The sequence below is a fragment of the Sciurus vulgaris genome, assembly GCF_902686455.1.
Source record: "Sciurus vulgaris genome assembly, chromosome: 1".
Taxonomy (NCBI): Eukaryota; Metazoa; Chordata; class Mammalia; order Rodentia; family Sciuridae; genus Sciurus; species Sciurus vulgaris.
In genome coordinates, this window is record NC_136461.1 from 87,251,144 (window position 1) to 87,273,494 (window position 22,351).

Sequence of the window (22,351 nt, forward strand, 5' to 3'; positions counted from 1 at the left end):
GAAACTGTGACGCAATACCCAAAGAAATAAAGAAAGAATACCTAAAAAATAAAGGAATGACCCCTATGCTTTTTTCTTTTAAAAACGTACATTTTGCTTGTTTCCTTTGCCTTCAGTGATTGTATACATCTGCTAGAGAGTATGTAAAGGAAAATATCCAACAACTCTTATAAAGGAAAGTTAGAAAACATACATAACAAGAAAATAATAACATTGGCCCCTAATTCAAGTTTCTACAACCATTACCCCAAAACACCAAGAAAATGCAAGAATTTTTCAATGGAAGATTAAGAAGAGCTGGTAGAATGTAAGGAAAATGTCATCCCATGTTGTTTTAAGTACTAAAAATGAATCACAGCACAAGGAGACAGAAACAAATGAGTATTTCGGTACTACAGTGCCACCGGCTGGCTAGAAGAACTCATAGCGAGTATGAGACCTGGCCATAAAATAGAATCTAAATTATTGGAATGGAAGGAAAATAACACTGACTATACTAGTCCATTACAACATCAGGAACTTCTTACAAATCAAAACCACCCATATTAATTTATGTTCACAAGTAAAGAGAATCATTTTTAAATGTCCACAAGGATGAGTTTGGTTAATTTTGAAATACAAATCTATAATCTCCAAATGCTGTAAGGACTTATATCTCATAGTCAAAAGAACATATAAATTGCCATTTCAGCTCTGTGAATAAAGAAATAATATCTTTAGTTATAACATGTATACTTGTATTTCATTGCTAACAAAGAAATTATAATTCTAATAATATAATTGAATGTTAATGAAACCCTCAATGGAGTCCATCACACTTCCACCTTTAACCTGAGAAGTGTTAAAATACAGGGAGCAAATAAAATATCCCAAAAAATAGACTGAAAACATAGCTTCTAAAAACAAGTCCAGTCAGGCACTGTGGTGCATGCCTGTAATCCCAATGGCTAGGGAGGCTGAAACAGGAGCATCACAAGTTTGAGGCTGGCCTCAGCAACTCAGCACAGCCCTAAGCACCTCAGAGAAACCTGTCTCTAAATAAAATATAAAAAGGGCTGGGGATGTGGCTCAGTGTGCCTTGGGTTCAACCATGGATACCAAAAACCAAAAACAAAACACAAGTCCAAAGATTATCCAGATAAACTAGTAAAAATAAATGTTTTCTTTAGAGTACCACAGCAGCTTTGTAGGCCAAAATATATTTACCGTAATAAAATGTCCTTTTTATTCTAATGATATGATATTTTGTTTTTCCAAATTGTTCTTGTTTGATTTCTTAAACACTAACATTCTTAAAATCTTGGTGTAGAATATTCAAGAGTCATTTCTCCATGTATAATGTTGCCTTTAAGACACAGAATTACACATCTTGGCCTGACATCAGTTTACAGGCCATGTGACCCTCCTGAACTTGATCTGTAGAGATCAGACTTCAGAATTTCTTTCTAGACATGATCCTACTCTTCCAAATTAGAATCCATGATTATGCTCCAGGCAGTCAGTACAGGCTTCATGTTTCTTTGGTTTGATGATAATTATTACCTGGTCCACAAAAAAGCAAGGTCTTTGCTTGCTCACACATGGTTGATTGCAGATAAGAATATGATGAGAAAAGTCACATTCCCACAGACATAAATTGCCAACACCACCTTTTTAAAAGCATGACCCTGAAAAGAAAAATGGAGATATAAAATAATGTACCATCATTAAGGTTTATATCAATCAACATGAAAAGAAGGACTTACCTCTGCTTCAGCTACAGTAAGTGACTGAAGGATCTGAATTCTATCATCATCCAATATTTCAACTGTCAAGAACAACATAAGATTAAAAGGACAGTGTTATGCAGGCAAACTAACTCTCAGAAATATAAAACAAAACCCAAATTCTTTGTGTGCACCAATTTCTAGGGTGTAAGTTCTTCAGTTTCAAGTTTTGAAATCTTGCTAACTTCCTGAACTTTTATGGCTCTCAGAAATTGGGCCACAGTAACTATAGCACACAGCTAACAAAGGACTTAAAATAAACTCTCTTCTTCCAGTCAATAAACAACACACCAAAAGCTTAAAAATCTAAGTCATTCTAATTTTACTTTTTTAATTAACACATTAAAATTGTATATATATTTATGGAGTAACAGGTTTTAATATAGGTATATATTGTGGAGTGGCTAAATTGAGCTAATCAAAATAACAATCCAAAATTTAAGAACACATGTATTTTTTTTTTTTTTTTTTATTGTAAACAAATGGGATACATGTTGTTTCTCTGTTTGTACATGGCGTAAAGGCATACCATTTGTGTAATCATAAATTTACATACAGCAATGTTGTTTGATTCATTCTGTTATTTTTTCCCTTCCCCCCACCCCTCCCACCCCTCTTTACCCTCTATACAGTAGTTCCTTCCTCCATACTTGCCCCCCTCCCTAACCCTAACTCTAACCCTTCCCTCCCCCCCATTATGTGTCAACCTCCACTTATTAGCGATATCATTCGTCCTTTGGCTTTTTGAGATTGGCTTATCTCACTTAGCATGATATTCTCCAATTTCATCCATTTGCCTGCAAATGTCATAATTTTATCATTCTTTATGGCTGAGTAATATTCCATAGTGTATATATACCACAGTTTCTTTATCCACTCATCAATTGAAGGGCATCTAGGTTGGTTCCACAGTCTGGCTATTGTGAATTGAGCAGCTATGAACATTGATGTGGCTGTATTTCTGTAGTATGCAGATTTTAAGTCCTTTGGGTATAGGCCAAGGAGTGGGATAGCTGGGTCAAATGGTGGTTCCATTCCAAGTTTTCTAAGGAATCTCCACACTGCTTTCCAGAGTGGCTGCACTAATTTGCAGCCCCACCAGCAGTGTATGAGTGTACCTTTCTCCCCACGTCCTCGCCAACACCTGTTGTTGCTCGTATTCTTGATAATCGCCATTCTAATTGGGGTGAGATGGAATCTTAGGGTGGTTTTGATTTGCATTTCTCTTATTACTAGAGATGTTGAACATTTTTCCATATGTTTGTTGATTGCTTGTAGATCTTCTTCTGTGAAGTGTCTATTCATTTCCTTAGCCCATTTGTTGACTGGACTGTTTGAATTCTTGGAGTAGAGTTTTTTGAGTTCTTTATAGATTCTGGAGATTAGTGCTCTATCTGAAGTATGATTGGCAAAGATATTCTCCCACTCTGTAGGCTCTTTCTTCGCATTGCTGATAGTTTCCTTTGCTGAGAGAAAGCTTTTTAGTTTGAATCTATCCCAGTGGTTGATTCTAGCTTTTATTTCTTGTGCTATGGGAGTCCTGTTAAGGAAGTCTGGTCCTAGACCAACAAGGTGAAGATTTGGACCTACACATGTATTTTAAACAAGCCATAATTTAGTGGGTCATCAGAAATCCCATGTACATAATTCTGTCAAAAGCCAAAAGTGGCAGGAGAGAGACACTACTTGGCTCCTAAAAGCTACCTAGGTTTCTAGATTCACGACATGTACTCTGGACAACAAAGAGTTTTTGTTTTTAGAGATCACTTATTTGGGGGCCTGAAAGTAAGAGAGGACACTTAGCCTATGGTGGTTATAGGCATCTTGACCCTAGTACTAAGACCAAACAGACCTTTCCACTGAGAGCACAAGCAAAGTAGGTCCTACCCTGCTACATATTTATACATATGGCAACCTGAGCCACAGCACGTAGTAAGTTTATCAAGTAGATAAAATATGTCTGTAGCTCTGCCCTGCGTTGACTCTGGGGGTCTTCTTCCTTCCTCTCAGAGTTCCTTCAACTCCAAGCACTCCAAGTTCTCAAGGGTGTGGGTTCCAGGTCAGATGACATGCACAGTGAAAGTAGTTATGAAGAAGACTTCTTCCTTAAAACCTAAAATCTTCCCTTTATATTTTACTCACAAATTCAAATACCAATGTATATATATAAAAATAAAGCCACAAAGGCATAATATTTCCACAACTGCTACCACTGGCTGAATTATCAGTAGAAGCTGTTAGAGGTACCAGGTAATAGTCAAGCATTTAGTACTGAGAAGCTAATTAAATTCCAATAGTTTGTATAAAAGTGATTCTACGCAACACAGCTTTTAGAATATGTTACCTTTTCTAGAGAGTCGGTAAGCATGTATCTCCAGAACAATCTCAGTCCCGATGTGCCAGGTTACAAATCCAATCATTGCATAGGTTTTCTGTGGACTGGGAAGATTCAATCCTGGTAAGTCCATTCCTAAGAACATTGCTGCCACTAAGTGTAAAAGGAAAAAAAAAAAGTTATATTCAATTACGATCCCCACCAAAAGACAAAATTGTGTGTGGGCACTGTATCAACTAAAATGTACTAAAATTTGTGAAAGGAGTAAGATGAATGTTGAAGATCAAATAGTTGATTCAGTCTTTTTTTAACTGTAAGACTACACAAGCAAGATAAAAAATTTTAATTATGAGCTGCCAATTTCTAGAAAGAGGCATTCAAACTTTCAATAAAGTTTTGCAGGAAGGAAGAAAAGTATGCAAACCATTGCCAACTGTATTCCCTCTTCCAGGTTGAATCCCATAGACCACAAAAATGGTAAGGGAGGAGGTGTCTGCACAGGGGTCTGCTATATAAGGCATCAAAATGTATTGGGTAACCACACCTGCCTTCTGAAAACCACCTCCCCTGGGAGGGACCAACCTATGGAACTGACTGGGAGATGGAGGGCTTGGATCAACAGTCCCCCACCAACCCAACTCACAAATGACCCTCGACTTGAACTACTCAAATGTTTGCCTGTCAGTATAGCTTATCTAACTGGCAAAGGCAAATACTCTAAAAAAGAAAAAGAAAGTGTTAAAAGGAGAGTTTTAAAGTCACTTTTAAAACTTTAAACTAAAATAATGACTTAAATTGTTACCTCTTGAAATTACTTTCTGGATTTCAATGTTTAAGGCTTATTTCTCCTCAACAACCAATTACTCCAATTACTAATGCATCTAAAAATCTTTTAAGTCAAATTACAACTCACAATATACACAGCCAGCAATTATATATGGATAAGTGGCATCACAATTACTTACCTGCTATTATTCTAGCAGCTGTTCCCACACTCCAATGAGTCCAGTTAAACATTTGCCTTCTGCCAAAATAAAGAACCAGTTCACATTCTTAGAAGGGACAGAATGACAATTAATTCCCGAGAGAATAAAAAGCATATAATTTCACTTATGGCCTGAGAATTAGATGTCTGAAATACATTTTAAAGTCTTTCAAAGTAAATAAAATTTATCTTTAGATTTTATAAGATGAAAAATGTTTCCACTCAAAAAGGAATTTGTTTGCCAACTAAAATATCCACATTAAGAGCACTTGTGTATAGAAGCTAACAGTACCTTGGGTCATGCAAAGGTGGCCTGAAGGCTGCCAGAAGAGGCTGAAGAACTGCTAACGCCATCACTATACAACCAAGATACGGGTGGTAACCTGCGTGCTGGAGAAAGTTATGACATTTTTATAGTCCCAATCTCTTATCAGTTTAAATCCTCAGGTTAAAAATAATAAATACAAGTGTATACTCAGTATTTTTCCATGGCTTTAATCATTCAATAATGATGATGATGAATATGATATAAAAGGTCACGAGGAGTGTGTATACTGTGTACCAGACATGTACTTTTCATACATTATCATGGACACTCACTACAGTGCTTGACAGTTCATCCTTAACATCTCAATTATACAAGTGGGGTGCTAAGGCTCAGAGATATCAAGGATTGTGTTCAAGAACACAGAGCACATAAACAGAGGTCATGGAATCCATGTTCAGAATCCTGCCTTCCCCTCATCAGGATGTCAGTTGACCACCAATACCAGGATAGCCATTTGCAGCCTGGTTAGGACTAGTTGGTATCCACAAGTCAAAAGCTATCATCCCAATGCATTGTAATGATTTGTGTAGAACTCTGTGTTTCCCTAGGCTGCAGGTTCTATAACTCTGGAGCTTAGTAGAGTCTTAGTCACTCAATAAATGTCTATTGAATAAATGAAAACCAGGTTTGTCACTGTATGAAAAGCTTTTCTCCCCTGTTCAGAATGGTTTAACTTGATGAAAACATCAAATCTAATCTCTACAGTTTCTATGATGTTCCTCCCTTATTGATGCTGTGTGCACCTCCAAACAGCAGGTAGTTGGATTAGACCACTCTGAACAATGACTTCACATAAAACACTTGAGAGAAGGAGTGAGAAGATGCTCCACCCTGTGACATATTTAGTTCGAAGGATGCTATGGTCTATGGTCACTGACTCCCGTGCTCCAATGGGCAATAGAGCTGTAACCAGGAACAGCTAAACTATGTGGTATCTAAACTAGACTAGAGTCTTTGTAAATAGGTGAACTAAGGGCTGACAAAGAACAATGATAAAAACACATTTGGACCACGGACTCATTATACACAATAAAGGTATAACTACAATTGTGGAGGTTAAAGAACCTTTAAGAAATAACAGCCGCAACAACAAAAATTTTATATGGACTTAGAATGTGCTGGGGAATATCCAAATGTTTTCAGTTAATCAACTCCCAGTCCACACAGAAAATCAGGGTGGATACTATGCCATCCCCACTTCACAGATGAGTAAACTGAGGGGTAGAGAAGTTAAGTAATCTGCCCAAAGGTGTCTGAGGGGATACATGATGATGTCAGGATTTAAACCCCAATAATCTGGCTAAAGAATAGAGCCCTTAATCTTTACACAGTCAGCCTTCAGTATCTGTGGGTTCCACATTTGTAGTCAAACAACCACCAATAGAAAATATTTGAGGAAATAACTGCCTCTGTACTAAATATGTACAGACATTTTTCCTATTATTCCCTAAACAACACAAGTATCTACATGGCATTTATACTGTATTAGGTATTATAAGTAATCTAGAGATGATTTAAGACATACAGGACGATGTCTGTAGGTTATATGTATTTTACATAAGAGACTTGAGCATATGTAGATTTTGGTATCCCCAAGGAGTCCTGAAACTAATCCCCTCTGGATACTGAAGAACATCTGTACTATCCTATTCATAAAATGTGAAACTGTAAACTACAAAATTACAAAATGAATGTTACCCTAAGTTATGGTTTAGATATGAGGTGTCCCCAAAAAACTGAGATAATGCAAGAAAGTTTAGAGGTGAAATGATTGGGTTATGACAGCCTTACCTGAGCAGTGCATTAATCTGCTGATATGGATGAACTGGGTGGTAACTGTAGGCAGATAGGATGTGGCTGGAGGTGGGTTACTGGGGACATGACTTTGGGCTTTATATTTTGTCTGTGGTGTGAGGAGCTCTAGTGCATGCTTTCTCTCTCTCTCTCTCTCTCTCTCTCTCTCCCTCCCCCCGCCCCCCCACCCCGCGCTTCCTGGTGTGATGTTCTCAGCTGTTTTCCACTACACGCTTCTGCTCTGAGGTAGTTCTGCCTCACCTCAGGCCCTGAGGAATGGAGTTGGCCATCTGCAGATCGAGACAGACTGAAACCTGTGAAACTGTGAGCCTCAAATAAACTTTTCCTCCTCTCTGTTATTCTTGTCAGGTCTTTAGGTCACAGTGGTGGAAAAGCTGACTAAAACACAGTGTTCCAAATACCTCATAAAATAGGGTTCTGATGTCTCAATTCATATTAGACAGTCTTCATTACTTTAAAAAAAAAACAGATTGACTGATGCATAAACTATCTAAAAGGCAGAAGGGAGGTATTCTAGTACTATCTATGACCACTTCCCTGCAGCACCACCCAAACTCTGAAATGCTAAATTGTGATATCAAATTCTGTCTTAAAACTGGAAGAGTACAATGGAAGCACAGGTTCTGAATTCAGGCATGTCACTATTCTCAATAAGCCTATTAATTTATTTACTAAATATATACCAAGTACTACTATGTACCAGAATTTGCTCTGGATGTCTGGGATAAACCAGGGATAGATCAGTAAATATTCCAGCTCTCACAGAGCTTGCATACTAGCATGTACAGAGGCCCATAAGGCAAAAGCCTAATAAATAAGTAAATTATATGAAACGATATAAAGAATATTATGAAAAAAAAATGGAGGACAAGGCTCTCTGAGAAGTTATTATTTGAGCAAAGACTTGAAGAAGGTAAGGATGTGAGGAAAGCTAACGAAGAATCTTTGCAAAGATTATAAAATGAGACTTTACAAAGCATACCTGATCTGTCTACCATCCAATAAGGAGGCCAGTGGAGAGGAGGAGAATACTTGTGAGTCAAGCCAAGGAGGTCACTGGAAGGATCTCGGCTTTCATGCAGTGCAATTGAGAAACATTAGAGAAACCAGTTCAGGGCACAGGAATGCCATGATCTGGTTTATATTTTTTTTAAAAAATCACTCTGCCTTCTTTGAGAAAAGCAGACTGTACATGAGCAAGGGTTGAAGTGACAAAATAATTTGTTGGCTACTGTCAAAGTCCAGGCAAGCGGTGGTGATGGCTCAAATTCACAGAGTAGTGTCAAGGATGGTGATGGTAAGTATTGCTTTATGGATATATTTGAAGTTTACAGCTAATAGGGTCTCCTAATGGATTAGATATGAGATATGCAGGAAAGCACACTTAAGAATAGTTCCAAGGTTTGGTCTAAAGATGGAACTCTAACAGCTAATGTGGAGCAGGAAGGGGAGAAAAGATTAAGAAACCCATTCTGGCCACATTAAGTTTTGAGATGTCCTAAACATGCCAGGGGGCCGTGAGCTCTATTTAAAATAGATTTGTGAGCCAAGGCAGAGGTCTGAGCTGCAGTTAAACCTTTAGAAATAAGCCTTAGTTTCTACATTTGTAATATGACATTATTTGATAATGCCTAAGTCATCTGGCATTTAAATTTGAAAACACAAGCAAAGCACTTAGCACAGCTGGTCACATAGCACTAATGTAACGTATGTAGCTTGGTATTAATCATTATCTCAGAAAACCACTTACATTGTTTCTGTTCCACAAACATCACACTTTGAATTTTCACCACTATATAATGAAAAATTCACTTAAGCTATATGTGTACATCTGATGAAGCCTAAAAATACATTTCATTACCATGTACTCTGTGCTGACATCCTCACTCCATCCAACCCCCAGCCATGTGAGTTATCAGATGACCCAAAAAGGAAAGAAAGAAGGATGCACAAAATTTTTTTTTTTTTTTTTTTTTATCCATCATTTGCAAACAAAACAGAAATCTGCTTTGGTATCAAAATGGATTTATGTAAAAACTCCTGTTTAAGATATACTCACCCAACTCCAGCCTCCTCTGTATACAAAAGGCATAATGAAAGCAATGCAGGTAAGCACAGATGTAGTGAGCATGAGCATCCGATGCACCTGCAAGGTGAGATGACAAAGTGAGAAGGAGACAGCTAATCATGAAAGAGAAGGAGTCAGTGTGATGATGTGAAAGGATCACAGGTAGGATTCATGGAAAGCTTGCACCTGACTGACATCTAAGCACAGCTTATGGTCAGTAAGAATAAAACTTTAATATACCATTAAATCGTAAAGAAAATTCTAAGCTGCCATTCTCAGCATTCAAAAGTATTTACTAAGACTTCATCCACACAAAATATCAAGAATGGATATTTCACACATGGAGCACACTTCTGTGCCAAGTCCTTCATTTCCTCCCAAAGACATTTAATAAACTCCGTCACAGAGCACAGTACTAGACCAGGTGCCATGAGGCAGTAAGCAAACAGAAAAGACTACCTCCTGATGAGTTTGGGATATAAGTGAGTAGCTTCATAAAAAATACATGAAATGTATGATTCACTATACAACTCGAGAGGACATTAAGAGTGAAAATAAGAACTATTAATGAATTATGGATAACTGGTGTGAATCAAAACTATTCCAGGGAAAGTAGATATATACTCACCTTTTATGCCCCTGTATATATCATTATAAAACACATGCACATGTGCACACACATGCACGTGTGCACACACACACACGCACGTGTGCACACACACACACACACACACACAAAATTTACTTTAAAAGATAATGAAGAATTTGATTTAATAATAAGGAGAAAGACTCTTCTAGTTGGGAACATCCACATGAGCAGACTGGAGGAGAACAGAGGGCGAACAAGTAAATACACGTGAGAAACAGCACACCCACAAAACCAGAGGCAGGCAGACAGCAGACAGGCTCTCTGTCAGGGAGACAGATAAAACAGCCCTGCCAACCAGTAGTGAGGAATGAGGTTAGACAAGGGAAGCTTTCCAAGCAACAAATTTACATGAACATAAAGGATACCCTAGTCAAAACTATTCCATTAACAGTGTTTTTTTTTTTTCTACAAGCAGACATGTACATTCTAACTCAAAACACACTCACTGATCTTCCACTATTTGTGCTAATCTGTAGACCATGACCCATGAAAGACAAGGTTGTTTTGCTTTGTTGTGAAGGGTACTTACTGACTCCTGCTTATGTGGAACACTACCTCCACATCCCAAGGAAAGGAAGCATGAAAGAAATACCTCCAGCTTGCTTCCCACTCACACAGGAAACAAGGATCCTGTTGATGAGTCAGGGATAGACCAACATTTGCCCATAAAGCAAAGACAGATCCTTGCTCTGACATGCAGTAAATACCACTATTTCTTTCTTCTGTCTCCAGTCTCCCCTGACTTTACTCAGACAGTGTGTGACTACTCTTCCAGCATCTGCCTCCCCAAATGGAGGTATAAGGTCACCTGGGTCCCAATGGCTATGTTACAAAGGGACAAACAATCCAGGCTGCTCTCCACAAAGTTGTTTGTATTTTGATCATCAAGCATCTTCTCTGATCTCACTTGTTTAGGAAAACAAAGGGAAAAAAAGGTTCCTAAGCCCACAAAATAGCTGTAATAGAAAAAAGAACAAAACGCACACTCCTCACATTGTAATGCTCAAATAATATGGAAATTACATTAAGTACTTTTTTCCTCACCAACCTGAAACCAAGCTGCTTCACCAAGGAAGAAGGCTTTTGACCAAACAGATCTGAAGAACCGGGCAATCAGAACACCTATGCTAACAGTAGTGATCCATGCCATAAACATTAATGCACCTACAGGTGAGAAAAATACAATGTTTCTTAAATAACCAATCCAAATGCTCAGAAAGTATAAACAGTCAGCAAAACACATTCAGTTGATGTACATATCACCTAAAAAAGTCTATGCCTCACCACTTACTACCATTGCTACTTTTAACAGCTAACCCCCACCGTGGCCCTACTATGTGCCCAGAACTCTAAGTGCTTTACACATACTAATCAAAATGACACTCATAAAAATCCTATGAGGTATTTGTAATCATTATTCCAGTTTTTTTCTGGATGGGAAAACAACTAAGGTACAGAGAAATTAAATAGCATGCTCAAGTGCACAAAATCAGGATTCTAACCCAAACTGGTTTCAGCAACTGTGTTCTTAACCATTACACTATGCCTGTCTACAGTTATTTCAGAATCTTCTCACATCTCATCCTCAAAACCATGCAAAACATAGGCACCTGATTTCCAAATGCAATTACTGTTCAACAAAAAGGAAAACATGAGTAGAATCAAATTAAGGACTATGATGTTATTTTCAAGCTTAATTGTTGTGACATTTGTAGATACTCTGAAGCATATCAAGGGAATATGCCAAAGAAGGAAATTCTCCCAAACAGTAATGTGTTATTAGAGTATGCCTACACTATATAATTTCCCTATTTTAAAACCCCATCTTTACAACAATAAGCTAGGCTACTTTTCAAAAGGAAACAACCTCCATTCCAGAAGCAGAGCATAAGAGAGCTTGGTCTCCAGCCCACTGCTCCTTCCCCATGGTGTTATTCCTCACTCAAGAGCATGGAGCCTATGCACTGTACCAGTAACCTATACACTATCAAAAGCTCGGACATTGATCAGTTCGTCATCAATAAGCTGCACTTGTGAAGCCAAACTACTGTTATAACCAAACAAAACTGCAGACCAGTTTTGTAAAACTGCTTTCATTAGTACTGATCTTAATAAATGCCAAAAATTATGATTTCATAAAAGTTAAATTAATTAACTCAGTAATACTCAACCCTGGCTGCAGTTAGAAGCAAGTAGGATACTTTTTAAAAAATGACAAAATGTCTTAAAAAATTCTATGGCTGATTTTAATGTGTAGTTGGGGTTAAAAATCAAAGAATTAGCTTTACTTTCCATTTTTAATCAAAATTAGCAAATACTAAGATCGATAATAATCTACTGAAAATGTTTAAACAAAATATTTTTGGAAATTTGCTAAATTATGCCTGCCACCATTTAGTCATCAGTAAGTTTATTCCATAAAGCAATAATTCCACACAAGTATCTCACCATGAACCTTCAAAAGGAGTGAAGATCGGGATCCTCCTATGTTCTTAGGATAGTCTGTCACATCATATTTTTCATATGTAATCAAAGGTTGCTGAGAGTGCTTATAAATTTTACCTGAAAAAAAATTTTATAACTTTTAAGATAATAAAGAATTACTTTCTCAGGAAAGAAGGACTTGAAAGAGGAGTATAGAGTAGAAAGAACCTTTATTAAAGTAATAAACAATAATTAAATATCTACAGAGTGGTCATTCATATGCAAAAGCAACATGAAAATATATGCAAGAGCACATGTTCTTTCTAAAAAATAAATTAAAGAAATAATTCAAACCACCAAGAGATGAATCAAAATAAGGAGTAGAAATGGAGAACTTATGATAAAAGATCTGATGTTATGTAAGAAATGGGTTAAAACAAAAAGTCAAAACAATACTAATGTTGTCACAAATCCTTGAAAATGTCAAATATAAATCTTGAAAGAGAATACTTATTTTTTAAAAATTTACAAATTAGTAACAATTACTTACATCTAAAAACCTAGAATAAACCAACAGAAATTGGACCTGGGGGAAGAGGATGGAGAGCAAAGCAAAACCAATTTGATGATATGGTATTTTGGCATATGGTCAATTCACAGTGAATTTGACTAACATACCAAAATCCCAAATTACAGTGACATAAACAAATTGAGGACTCATTATTAGTGGTTTGTATTAGTCCTTATTACATGTAAAATTGAATGTGGGAATGTATAGAATTATTCCGTGTGTGTGTGTGTGTTCATTCTAGGAATCTATCCTAGAGAAAGACCTTCTTTTTAACCAAAGAAGAGTATTCACAGCAAGTTTTTTATGCTGTTAAAAAGAAACTATAAACAAACAAAATCCATCACTAGGAGAATGAGTAAATAAATTATGAAACATATTTTTAGAATACAAGGTAAGTGTAAAAATAATTTAAGAAATTTGATTTAAGAAATTTGATTTGATTAATACAAACCTTTGTCACAAACAAAATAAATATTTTGTAGCATGATAAATATAGCACAGACTATACTTCAATAGTTTCAAAAAAAATTATACAACCTACAGGTTACATTATCTGTCCAAAACATAAAACCGAAATATAACAAAAATCTAGAGGAAAAATGATTCACCTAGATAAATACAGATAAACTATCTTTCTAATAACTCTCTGGTTAAATTGGAAATAAAACTAAAATCTCAAGTCTTCTTAAGAGATGTATAACAATGAAAATATGTTATATGAAAACAGATACATTCAAGGTACAGATAAAGTATAAAGCAGACATTTAATTTGAAATGCATTTAAAACAACAAAATATAACCTATGAATCCAGAAAGGTAAATAAAATTCATTGAGTTTTCAGCAACTCTAACCATCAGATAAAAGGAAATATCACAATGTTAGCTATACCACAATGTGATATAAGTACCAACACATACTTAAAATTATATGAAAAGACTACACACAATTTTAAATCAGCTAAAAATAATTCCAACTTTAAATGGAAATGATGAATTTCTGAGAAAACAGAGAATTACAAAAATTAACCAAAGAAGAAATAGTAACTCTGGAGAATAATAATAGAATTTTTTTATAGTTGGCCAAGTATTTTCATCTGCACTCAAACTGTGACATATATGAGTTCCATTTATTATTAAAATAATTTTTGTGACTTTATTTTTTTTTTAATTCCAACTCTTCCAGAGTCCATTTTATGAGATTAGCAATAAACTGAAACCAAAACTAGGGTGTGTGAATTCACATGAGTGCACATGCACATACAATTCACCAACCATAGACCAAAATCACTTATTAATATAGATAGAAAAAGCTTAAGTAAAATATTAGTGAATTAAAATTATATATTAAAAGAATAAAATGTGACCAAGTAAGACTTATCCCAGGAATGTCAGAATTATTCTGGGATAAATTGTTTTGAGAGAACAGACAAGAAAAAAAACAGGCTATTAACCCATTGCTATTTGCACATATGACATATATCCAGAAACCCCCCCCCAAAAAAAAACAACTAGAAGAGTAGATGACTAAATTCAAGATGAATATTCAAAAATCAGTAACTTTCCTAGAAACCAACAAACTTAGAAAATGTATTAAAAAAAATCCCTTTCAAAACAGTTTATTTTAGAAAAAAACTATAAAGTACCTAGGATAAAATAACCATACGCCCTACATGGACACATGAAGAAAACCATAAAATGTTGCTGAAAGATCCCTACTTACGCAGGATCTGGATTAGTAGAATATCCTCATAAGTTATTATAACAAAGTTATTATTCTACAAATTAGTCTGTTTCATTTTAATTTCTATCATGACCAATAGATTTTTCATCAAAAATTGACAAATCATTTATAAAGTTCATCTAGAACAGATGAACAACAAAGAGGCAAGAACATTTGACAAAAAAGGCCAAAAGCCGGGCATAATGTTCCCACGCCTGCAGTGTCAGTTACTTGGGAGACTGAGGCAGAATCCCTTGAACCAGGAGTTGAAGGTCAGACTGGGCAACACAGCAAAACCCCACCTCTTTAAAAAGAAGGAGGAGAGGAGGAGGAAGAGGAGGAGGAAGAGAAGGAAGAGGGAGAGGATGAGGAAGAGAAGGAAGAGGAAGAGGAGGAGGAGGAAGAGCAGGAGGAGGAGGGCAAGCCAAGAGGGGAATCATGTTTTATCAAAATCCACAGCTCATAGCAAAGCTATAATAATTCCAAGTAGAGAAGAAATAGATATATCAGGGAAGAACTTTTAAATTAGAAATAGTTCTATTCATTGGCAGATTTTTAATGTATGATGAAGAGCTTTTGAAGCAGTGGAGTAAAAAATGAACTATTTAATAAATGATGTTAGGGCAACTGGGTATTCACTCTGTGAACACTATTATACTCTGGCTTTTTACAATACAGAAGATCAGAGCAAAAAATGGAAAGAGTATTTTGTAACAAATGCCTAGAGGAGAGAGTGTCGTGGACAAAGAGACAATAACTGTCAGGAACTACAAAAATGTCAAAAAAGAGAACAACAAAGAAAACCATAAAAAAGTGCCAAGAAGGGCACCAAAAATGCTAAAAATCCTGCTTTAGTGGAACAGTAGTGACAGAAAAGAGACCACATTCTAATGTGCCTGAGACATAGGTTGAAGAAGTATTTTTGCACTCTGAATCACTGTAGAGCCATGAACAAGGCATGAAACATAAAACCTTCATGAAAGCAGATGCCCATCATAATTTCAGAGTTCCACTGGGTGGCTCCACTGTAATTTTGCAGTTCTGCTCTCAGAGAGGTTGAATTCTTGTTTATAGGAGACTCCACAGCAGCATGTGACCTATAGCATTCTTAAATTGTTTAGACCTTGTGATAATAAGGTCTCTACTTCATTCATTATTTAGATCAGTAGATTTAATTGTGAATTACTTATTCACCCAAGTGATTTCTACCTTTTTAGTTGAAACACTCAGCATTGCACATGACAGCTTGGCCCAAACTAGGATAACATTGGCATTCTGAAGGAAACAGCACTTTTTAAAAAGGCTTTAAATGGACAGAACTTTATAAAATTTTACTGAAACCAGATAAATGTTTTACATTTATATGGGCCACATTAAATTATTTCTTTGAAAAATGATCTAGAGTCTCACCACTTTTAATCAGAGTTCAACTTATAAATGGTCCACATACATAAAACTAAGTAATAGAAAAGACAATGATTCATGTGGTAACCATCATTTGTTCCCCAGCACAAAGGAACTGGACATGAATTACCTGGAACAATAATTTCCATCTTTGATTTTTTGGATTTTGTTTATTTGCTTTATATTAAACCAATTTTAAAAAAATACTATGTGTCATCAATGTATGTATATTTTTGTTAATAGACATATTCATGAACTATTATTTTAATATATCATGCTGTTATGGTTTGGATCTGGAATTTCTCCTAAAGTCTCATGTGTTTAAGGCTTGGTTCCAATACAGTAATGTCCAGAGGTGGGGCTTTTAAGAAATGATTGGATCATGAGGGCTCTGATTAATCCATCTGATGGATTAATGTTTTGAATGAACAAGTGGGAGGAGGTGAAAATTGTAAGCAGGTGGGACATGGGTGGAGGAAAGAGATCATGGGGGTGTCCCCTTGGGGACTATATCTGTCCCTGGCCCCTTCCTCCCTCCCCACACATTTCTCTCTCTCTCTCCCTCCCTCCCTCCCTCCCCCCTTCCCTCCCTCCTTCCTCCTCTTCCATTCCCTCTCTCCCTCCCTCCTCACCCATCCATTCTCTCTCTGCTTACTGGCTGCCATGGCTAAGCAGTTTTCCTCTTCCACACACTTCTGCCTCACCTTCCTCCTTCAAGTTGTTTATGTCAGATATTTTGGTCACAAAGATGAAAAGCTGCCTAACACAAAGTGTTAGATAAGTATATAAAAACATTGCTTCTATCAGAAAATATATCCTGATTTCTACAATGCTGAACTATGAAGAAATTTTTGGCACTGCCATACACCCCACAAACATATATTTTATTGTACAACAGAATACCTCCATCTAAATGAAGTTGCATTTCTTCGAAGCATAATTTTTAAGTATAAACAGTATGCATGCAAACTGTTAGGTCCCCTGGCAATTTAAGAAATCCATATGCTGGGCAAAGGAACTGAACAGACAGGCACTCCAGAGAAGAAATATGGCCAGTCAACAAATATATGAAAAAATGCTCAACATCACTAGCAATTAGAGAAATGAAAATCAAAACTACACTGAAATTTCAACTCATTCCAGTCTAAATGACAATTATCAAGAATAAAAGTAACAATAAATGTTGTCAGGATGTGGGGGAAAAGATACACTCATACATTGCTGATAGGACTGCAAATTGGTACAACCACTCTGAAAAGCAGTATGGAGTTTCCTCAGAAAACTTGGAATAGAACTACCATTTGACCCAGTTATCCCACTCTTTGGCAGATACTTAAATATACTCAATTCACAATAGCTAAGCTATGGAACCAACCTAGGTGCCCTTCAACAGATGAATGGATAAAGAAAATGTGGTACATCTACACAATGGACTATTACTCAGCCTTGAAAAAGAATGGAAGTATGGCATTTGTGGCAAATGAATAGATGTGGAGGCTATCATGCTAAGTGAAATAAGCTAATCCCAAAACACTGAAGGCTGAATATTTCCTCTGATATGTGGATGCTAACACACAATAGGGGAAAGGGGATAGAAGTTCATAGGATTAGACAAAGGGGAATAAAGGAAAGGGAAAGGAATGGAAGGGAGCAGGGATGGGAATAGAAAAGACAGTAGAATGAATTGCACATAACTTTCCTATGTTCATATATGAATACACAAGCATTGTAACTCCATATCATGTTCGATCACAAGAATGGGAAGTTATACTCCATGTATGTATAATATGTCAAAATATATTCTACTGTTATGTATAATAAAAAGAACAAATAAAAATTGTTAAAAAAGAAATCCACTTGAGCCAATGACCATGTAGGGAGCAACTTTATATGCTGGCCACAAAAAGAAGTAGTTTGGTATGATGGAAAAGACACAGCTTCCCTAATTGGAGAAGATGTAGGTTTAATTCCTGACTTTATTATTTGAATGATTTTGAATAAGTTACTTGGCTTTTCTAGATCTCAGTTTCCTCATCTCTGAAATGGGTCACACAATACCTATTTATAAAGACTTTGTGAGAAATAAGTGAGATGCATGTAACATGAAATGAATTATAGCTGCAATAAGAGCAGTAACATGAGTACCAGCACTTTGACAGCAACTGTCTAAAATACAAATATTTGACATCGTCCTCATTAAAACTTAATTTTCCATGATCTAAAGTATGGAATATACAGGTTCTAAGACCAAAGAGCTCAGGTTCAAATTCTAACTCTACCATTACTTTATCTAAGTCAAGATTCCCTCCTAGACAAAACATGGATAATAATAGTACATATGCAGTTGTTTTTATGAACGTGAAAATACTCTATGTAAAATGCTTAGCTACTAACTGACACTCCATAAACACTAAGTAAATTTATCCATTATCATCACTTAACCAAGAAATTATTTTCAAACCAAAATTGCTGTTGCTGGCGCAAATAAGATTACATGATTTAACTAAAATAACCATATATGTCACCCATGACTAATCTATAAATGTTCCTAAATTTTCTCTAATGCTGAGAAGATACTTTATCCTGCTTCAAATTTTTTTAGGTTCCACTTTACCAACAGTAGAAAATGTAAATAAACCACGTAATTAAAATTTGATGCTTTTCACAATTCTGCTTATACTGTATTTCCTACCCTTCCTCTTCCACTACCTGACCCCTGACTCTCTATTCTATATGCCCGCCCTCATCATTTTCAAAGTAGCCTACATTCTGTAAGTTTGGGGGCAATGTTATCTCCCTAGAGAGGAGTAACTAAATACTGCATTGGTATTTCCTGCAGTTCCTTCAAGCATCACTTGCCACAATCTTAAACAAAATCTGTTCCTATTAATGTTTTTAAAAATAACTAAAGGTGCTTAAAGGTGCCTCAGAGTCATGATATCAGTTTCACTTAAAAAGATGCGGGGCAGAAAGTACACCACACAGCAGGGCAGCACAGGCAGCCCTCTCCATGGGAGTGGAGCACATTCCGTTGTCCAGGAGCCTTCTCTTTACCTCCTCCCCACCTCCAGGAGAACGTTCAGGTCTAAGGAGATGAGACTGATACCGGGCAGGTTTTCCCATTAGAATCAATATTTCTTGCAACAATCTCAGAGGCACTATATCTAGGATCCCTGATAAGGTATGCTCATTTCCCTATATTCATGGAAACCTAAAGATATGGTTTTCTTCAAGGTATTTAAGGTTCTTCTGGTCTAAATGCATTTGAGCAACCAGAGAACATTCTGATCATAAACATGTTGCCTTGGACCTAGTTGACACTGTATGTAGTTCTCAGACAAACAAAGCTAGGTTAACCAAAAGTCAGATTATCAGGCAAAATGGAGGAGAATTATAACTTCTTATTCACAAGTGTGTACCTGCAAATGAGCAATAACAAAGTCATTGAAAAAATAAAATAGGAGGAAAGGGAAGAACAGAAAAGAACTCCCAAAGATAGTTTTTATCAGTGTACTTACCATCATTAGCTGTACCACCTGCTAGAAATATGAAGTAGCTTGTGTTTAAATCAAATCTATTCTTAACCCCAGGAAGGGTAATGTTTCTTCTGAAAGAACACTGCATCACACCATCTGCCAACCTCCAAGCCACAGCCTCAAGATGACCCTACAAACACACACAATAGGTCTTCTCAGCACTTCCCAAAGATGTGCTAAAAATAAGACAAGTTCAAAATCCTAACGTGTTTCATTTCCTTCTCTAAGAGCATATATGCATGTTTTGTCTGCAGTGTCATTGTTTTTCCACTTCCCCTTTGAAGAGTACAAGAAACATTTTCTCCTAGTTTGTCTTTATCCCACTTGGCAGAAATATTATTTTTACTTTGAGCCAGAACCCCACAGTTCCTCTACCCATGTTAGAGACTTTGGCAGATGTGCTAATTCTATCTGGCCACTAGCACACAGTCAAAAACACTTGAAAAGCTAACAGATAACACCCTAGTGGCCTAATGCAGTCTGCAGGTGGGGAGAAGTTCCAAGGCAGCTGAGGGAGTCGAGCCTGTGGGAAAGCTGTGCACAGTGATGTCATTAAGTGTTGGCTACTGCTTAGTCAGACACCACTTGCTATGTCACTGAGTAATAGCTACTGCACTTCAGAGCTTATTTCTTGGTCAACTGCTGTGTGAAAAAGATACTTCTCTACTCAAAATGGCACAGATACCACAATGGGCCCTTAATGACATTGCCCAAGGTACCAGTGTTTACCATATATGTCCCTCCTTCTCACCAGTCAAGAAATCCTACAGTCACTAACAGAAGCCTCTTCTTTAAAATACTAGTCTGTAAACTTCTGAAAAGGGGCAAAAGCTCTGACCATGTTAACAAACCATAAAATACCTTTTTATAAGATGCAACAAGCATTTAAGTGACATAAGCAAGACTTCATCTTTTCCTACAACAGAAACTTGTCTCATAATTTTTTTCTTTTTCTTTTTCTTTCTTTCTTTTTTTTTTTTTTTTTTTTTTGAGGGAGATACCAGGTATTGAACTCAAGGGCACTCAACCACTGAGCCATATCCCCAGGCCTATTTTGTATTTTATTTATAGACAGGGTCTCACTGAATTGCTTAGCACCTTGATTTTGCTGAGGTTGGCTTTGAGCTCATGATCCTCTTGTCTCAGCCTCCAGAGCTGCTGGGATTACAGGCATGCACCACAGCACAAGGTTTCGTCTCATGCTTTTTAAAGTGCGAAGAAGTTTCTGAGAGATCACTGTGAGAAAGGAAGGCTGCTGCCAGGTCCCTGCTGGGTTAGACTGCTAACTGTGGGGGTTGAAGGCTATCATGGCACTGCCATGCCAGTGACAACCAAATAGCAGGAAGGTGCACAACCAGGTTCCCAGAATGTTCATACTCACCCTGGAGTCCATCGCAGGGTGACTTCGCCCCATCAAATGTGCAGGCTGTACATGAACTGTCTGATCTTCATGAATACACAAATAAGCATCATCATTACCCTGAAAAACAGTTACAAATTATAAAAGTTTAAAGGAATATCAGTATTTTTAAGAATTCCTAATCAAATATTATTCGATGCTTTCAAACATAATTTGCTGACTCAATATTAAATCGTGAATTCTAGTGAATTCATTTATTACTTCAAATTTCTTAGACTACAGAAGCACTCAAATGCAGTATGAAATGAGATCAAAATAGATGTACTAGGGCTAGGGATATAACTCAGTGGTAGAGCGTTTGCCTAGCATGTGTCAGGTCCTGGGTTTAGCTCGAAGCATCACAAAAACAAATCAATAAAAATTAGGCATATAGCATGTTTATATGTCTATAAACCCACCACTAATTGATGCCATTACTGGTGCTTTCATGTATACTCAAACTTATCTGTATTCATTCCCATTTTTTCCTTAATCAGATTTGTTAACTCTTTTTCACTTAACTTACCATGAACATTCTTCCAGATATTTACTTGTGGATAAATATCTATGTACTACATATTTTAATAACAAGGAATATACTACATCATACAGGATATTTTTGGTAACTTTTAAAGTGGAAGACATTGCACTTAAACATTGCTACATACTGCATACACTCAAGAGATTTAATGTTATAAAATTGAGACAAAAATATCTGAGATAACCAATAATATCTGAAATTGCCAATATAACTCTTATCTATCCTTTAGTTTCCAATATACCTTAACTCAGAAAGTTAGATCTTATTCTTTTAAGTGACTATCAGAGGGCAGGTCGCAACTTCAAAGTATTTTTAAGTGAGGTACAAATGAATACTCTTCATTTTAAGTTATCATCTATAGTCCATAAGTTATCTAATCAGATGTGCTTCAGTCATTGTCCCTCTCCCCTTTTCTTTCTCCCTTTTTTAAGAGACATAGTCTCTCTATAAGGCCCAGACTGACCCCAAACTCCTGGGCTAAGCAATACTCCAGCCTCATTCTCCTGAGTAGATGGGATGACAGGCACACCCACCACACCTAGCTCTAATCACTAACTTCTTAAACAACATCTAAGACTATCAAATTAAGATAAGTTTTGCTATAAATTCCAATGTAAAATTCTAATATATTTCCCTACTCTCAGACTCAAATTTATTTTGAAGTGTTCCACTTTTAAAAACTCCCAAGGATATAATCTCAGCCAAGCAATTATTCTCTGTTATATGACTTAAAAGAGTCAAACCAGAATTACTAAAGAAATTTAGAACAAACATGATTTAAACCAGGAGTTGACAAACGAAGGCCTGCAG

The 22,351-nt window shown here is 36.5% G+C and overlaps 1 protein-coding gene across 4 annotated transcripts in view; it reads right to left on the reverse strand.

Moving 5' to 3' along the window:
- Positions 1 to 366: 366 nt before the first annotated feature.
- The window catches only part of FRRS1 (ferric chelate reductase 1), a 56,127-nt gene continuing 34,142 nt past the window's right edge, over positions 367 to 22,351 (reverse strand). For all 4 annotated transcript variants that reach the window (XM_079100838.1, XM_079100836.1, XM_079100835.1 and 1 more), the window contains exons 7-16: positions 20,983 to 21,081; positions 19,584 to 19,731; positions 12,395 to 12,508; positions 10,995 to 11,110; positions 9,289 to 9,375; positions 5,379 to 5,476; positions 5,067 to 5,125; positions 4,111 to 4,254; positions 1,746 to 1,807; positions 367 to 1,667 (exon numbers count right to left, since the gene is read on the reverse strand). In XM_079100838.1, the coding sequence (XP_078956964.1) occupies positions 1,575 to 1,667; positions 1,746 to 1,807; positions 4,111 to 4,254; positions 5,067 to 5,125; positions 5,379 to 5,476; positions 9,289 to 9,375; positions 10,995 to 11,110; positions 12,395 to 12,508; positions 19,584 to 19,731; positions 20,983 to 21,081 (1,020 nt within the window). In that variant the 3' untranslated portion in view covers positions 367 to 1,574. The remainder of the gene's footprint in view (positions 1,668 to 1,745; positions 1,808 to 4,110; positions 4,255 to 5,066; positions 5,126 to 5,378; positions 5,477 to 9,288; positions 9,376 to 10,994; positions 11,111 to 12,394; positions 12,509 to 19,583; positions 19,732 to 20,982; positions 21,082 to 22,351) is intronic.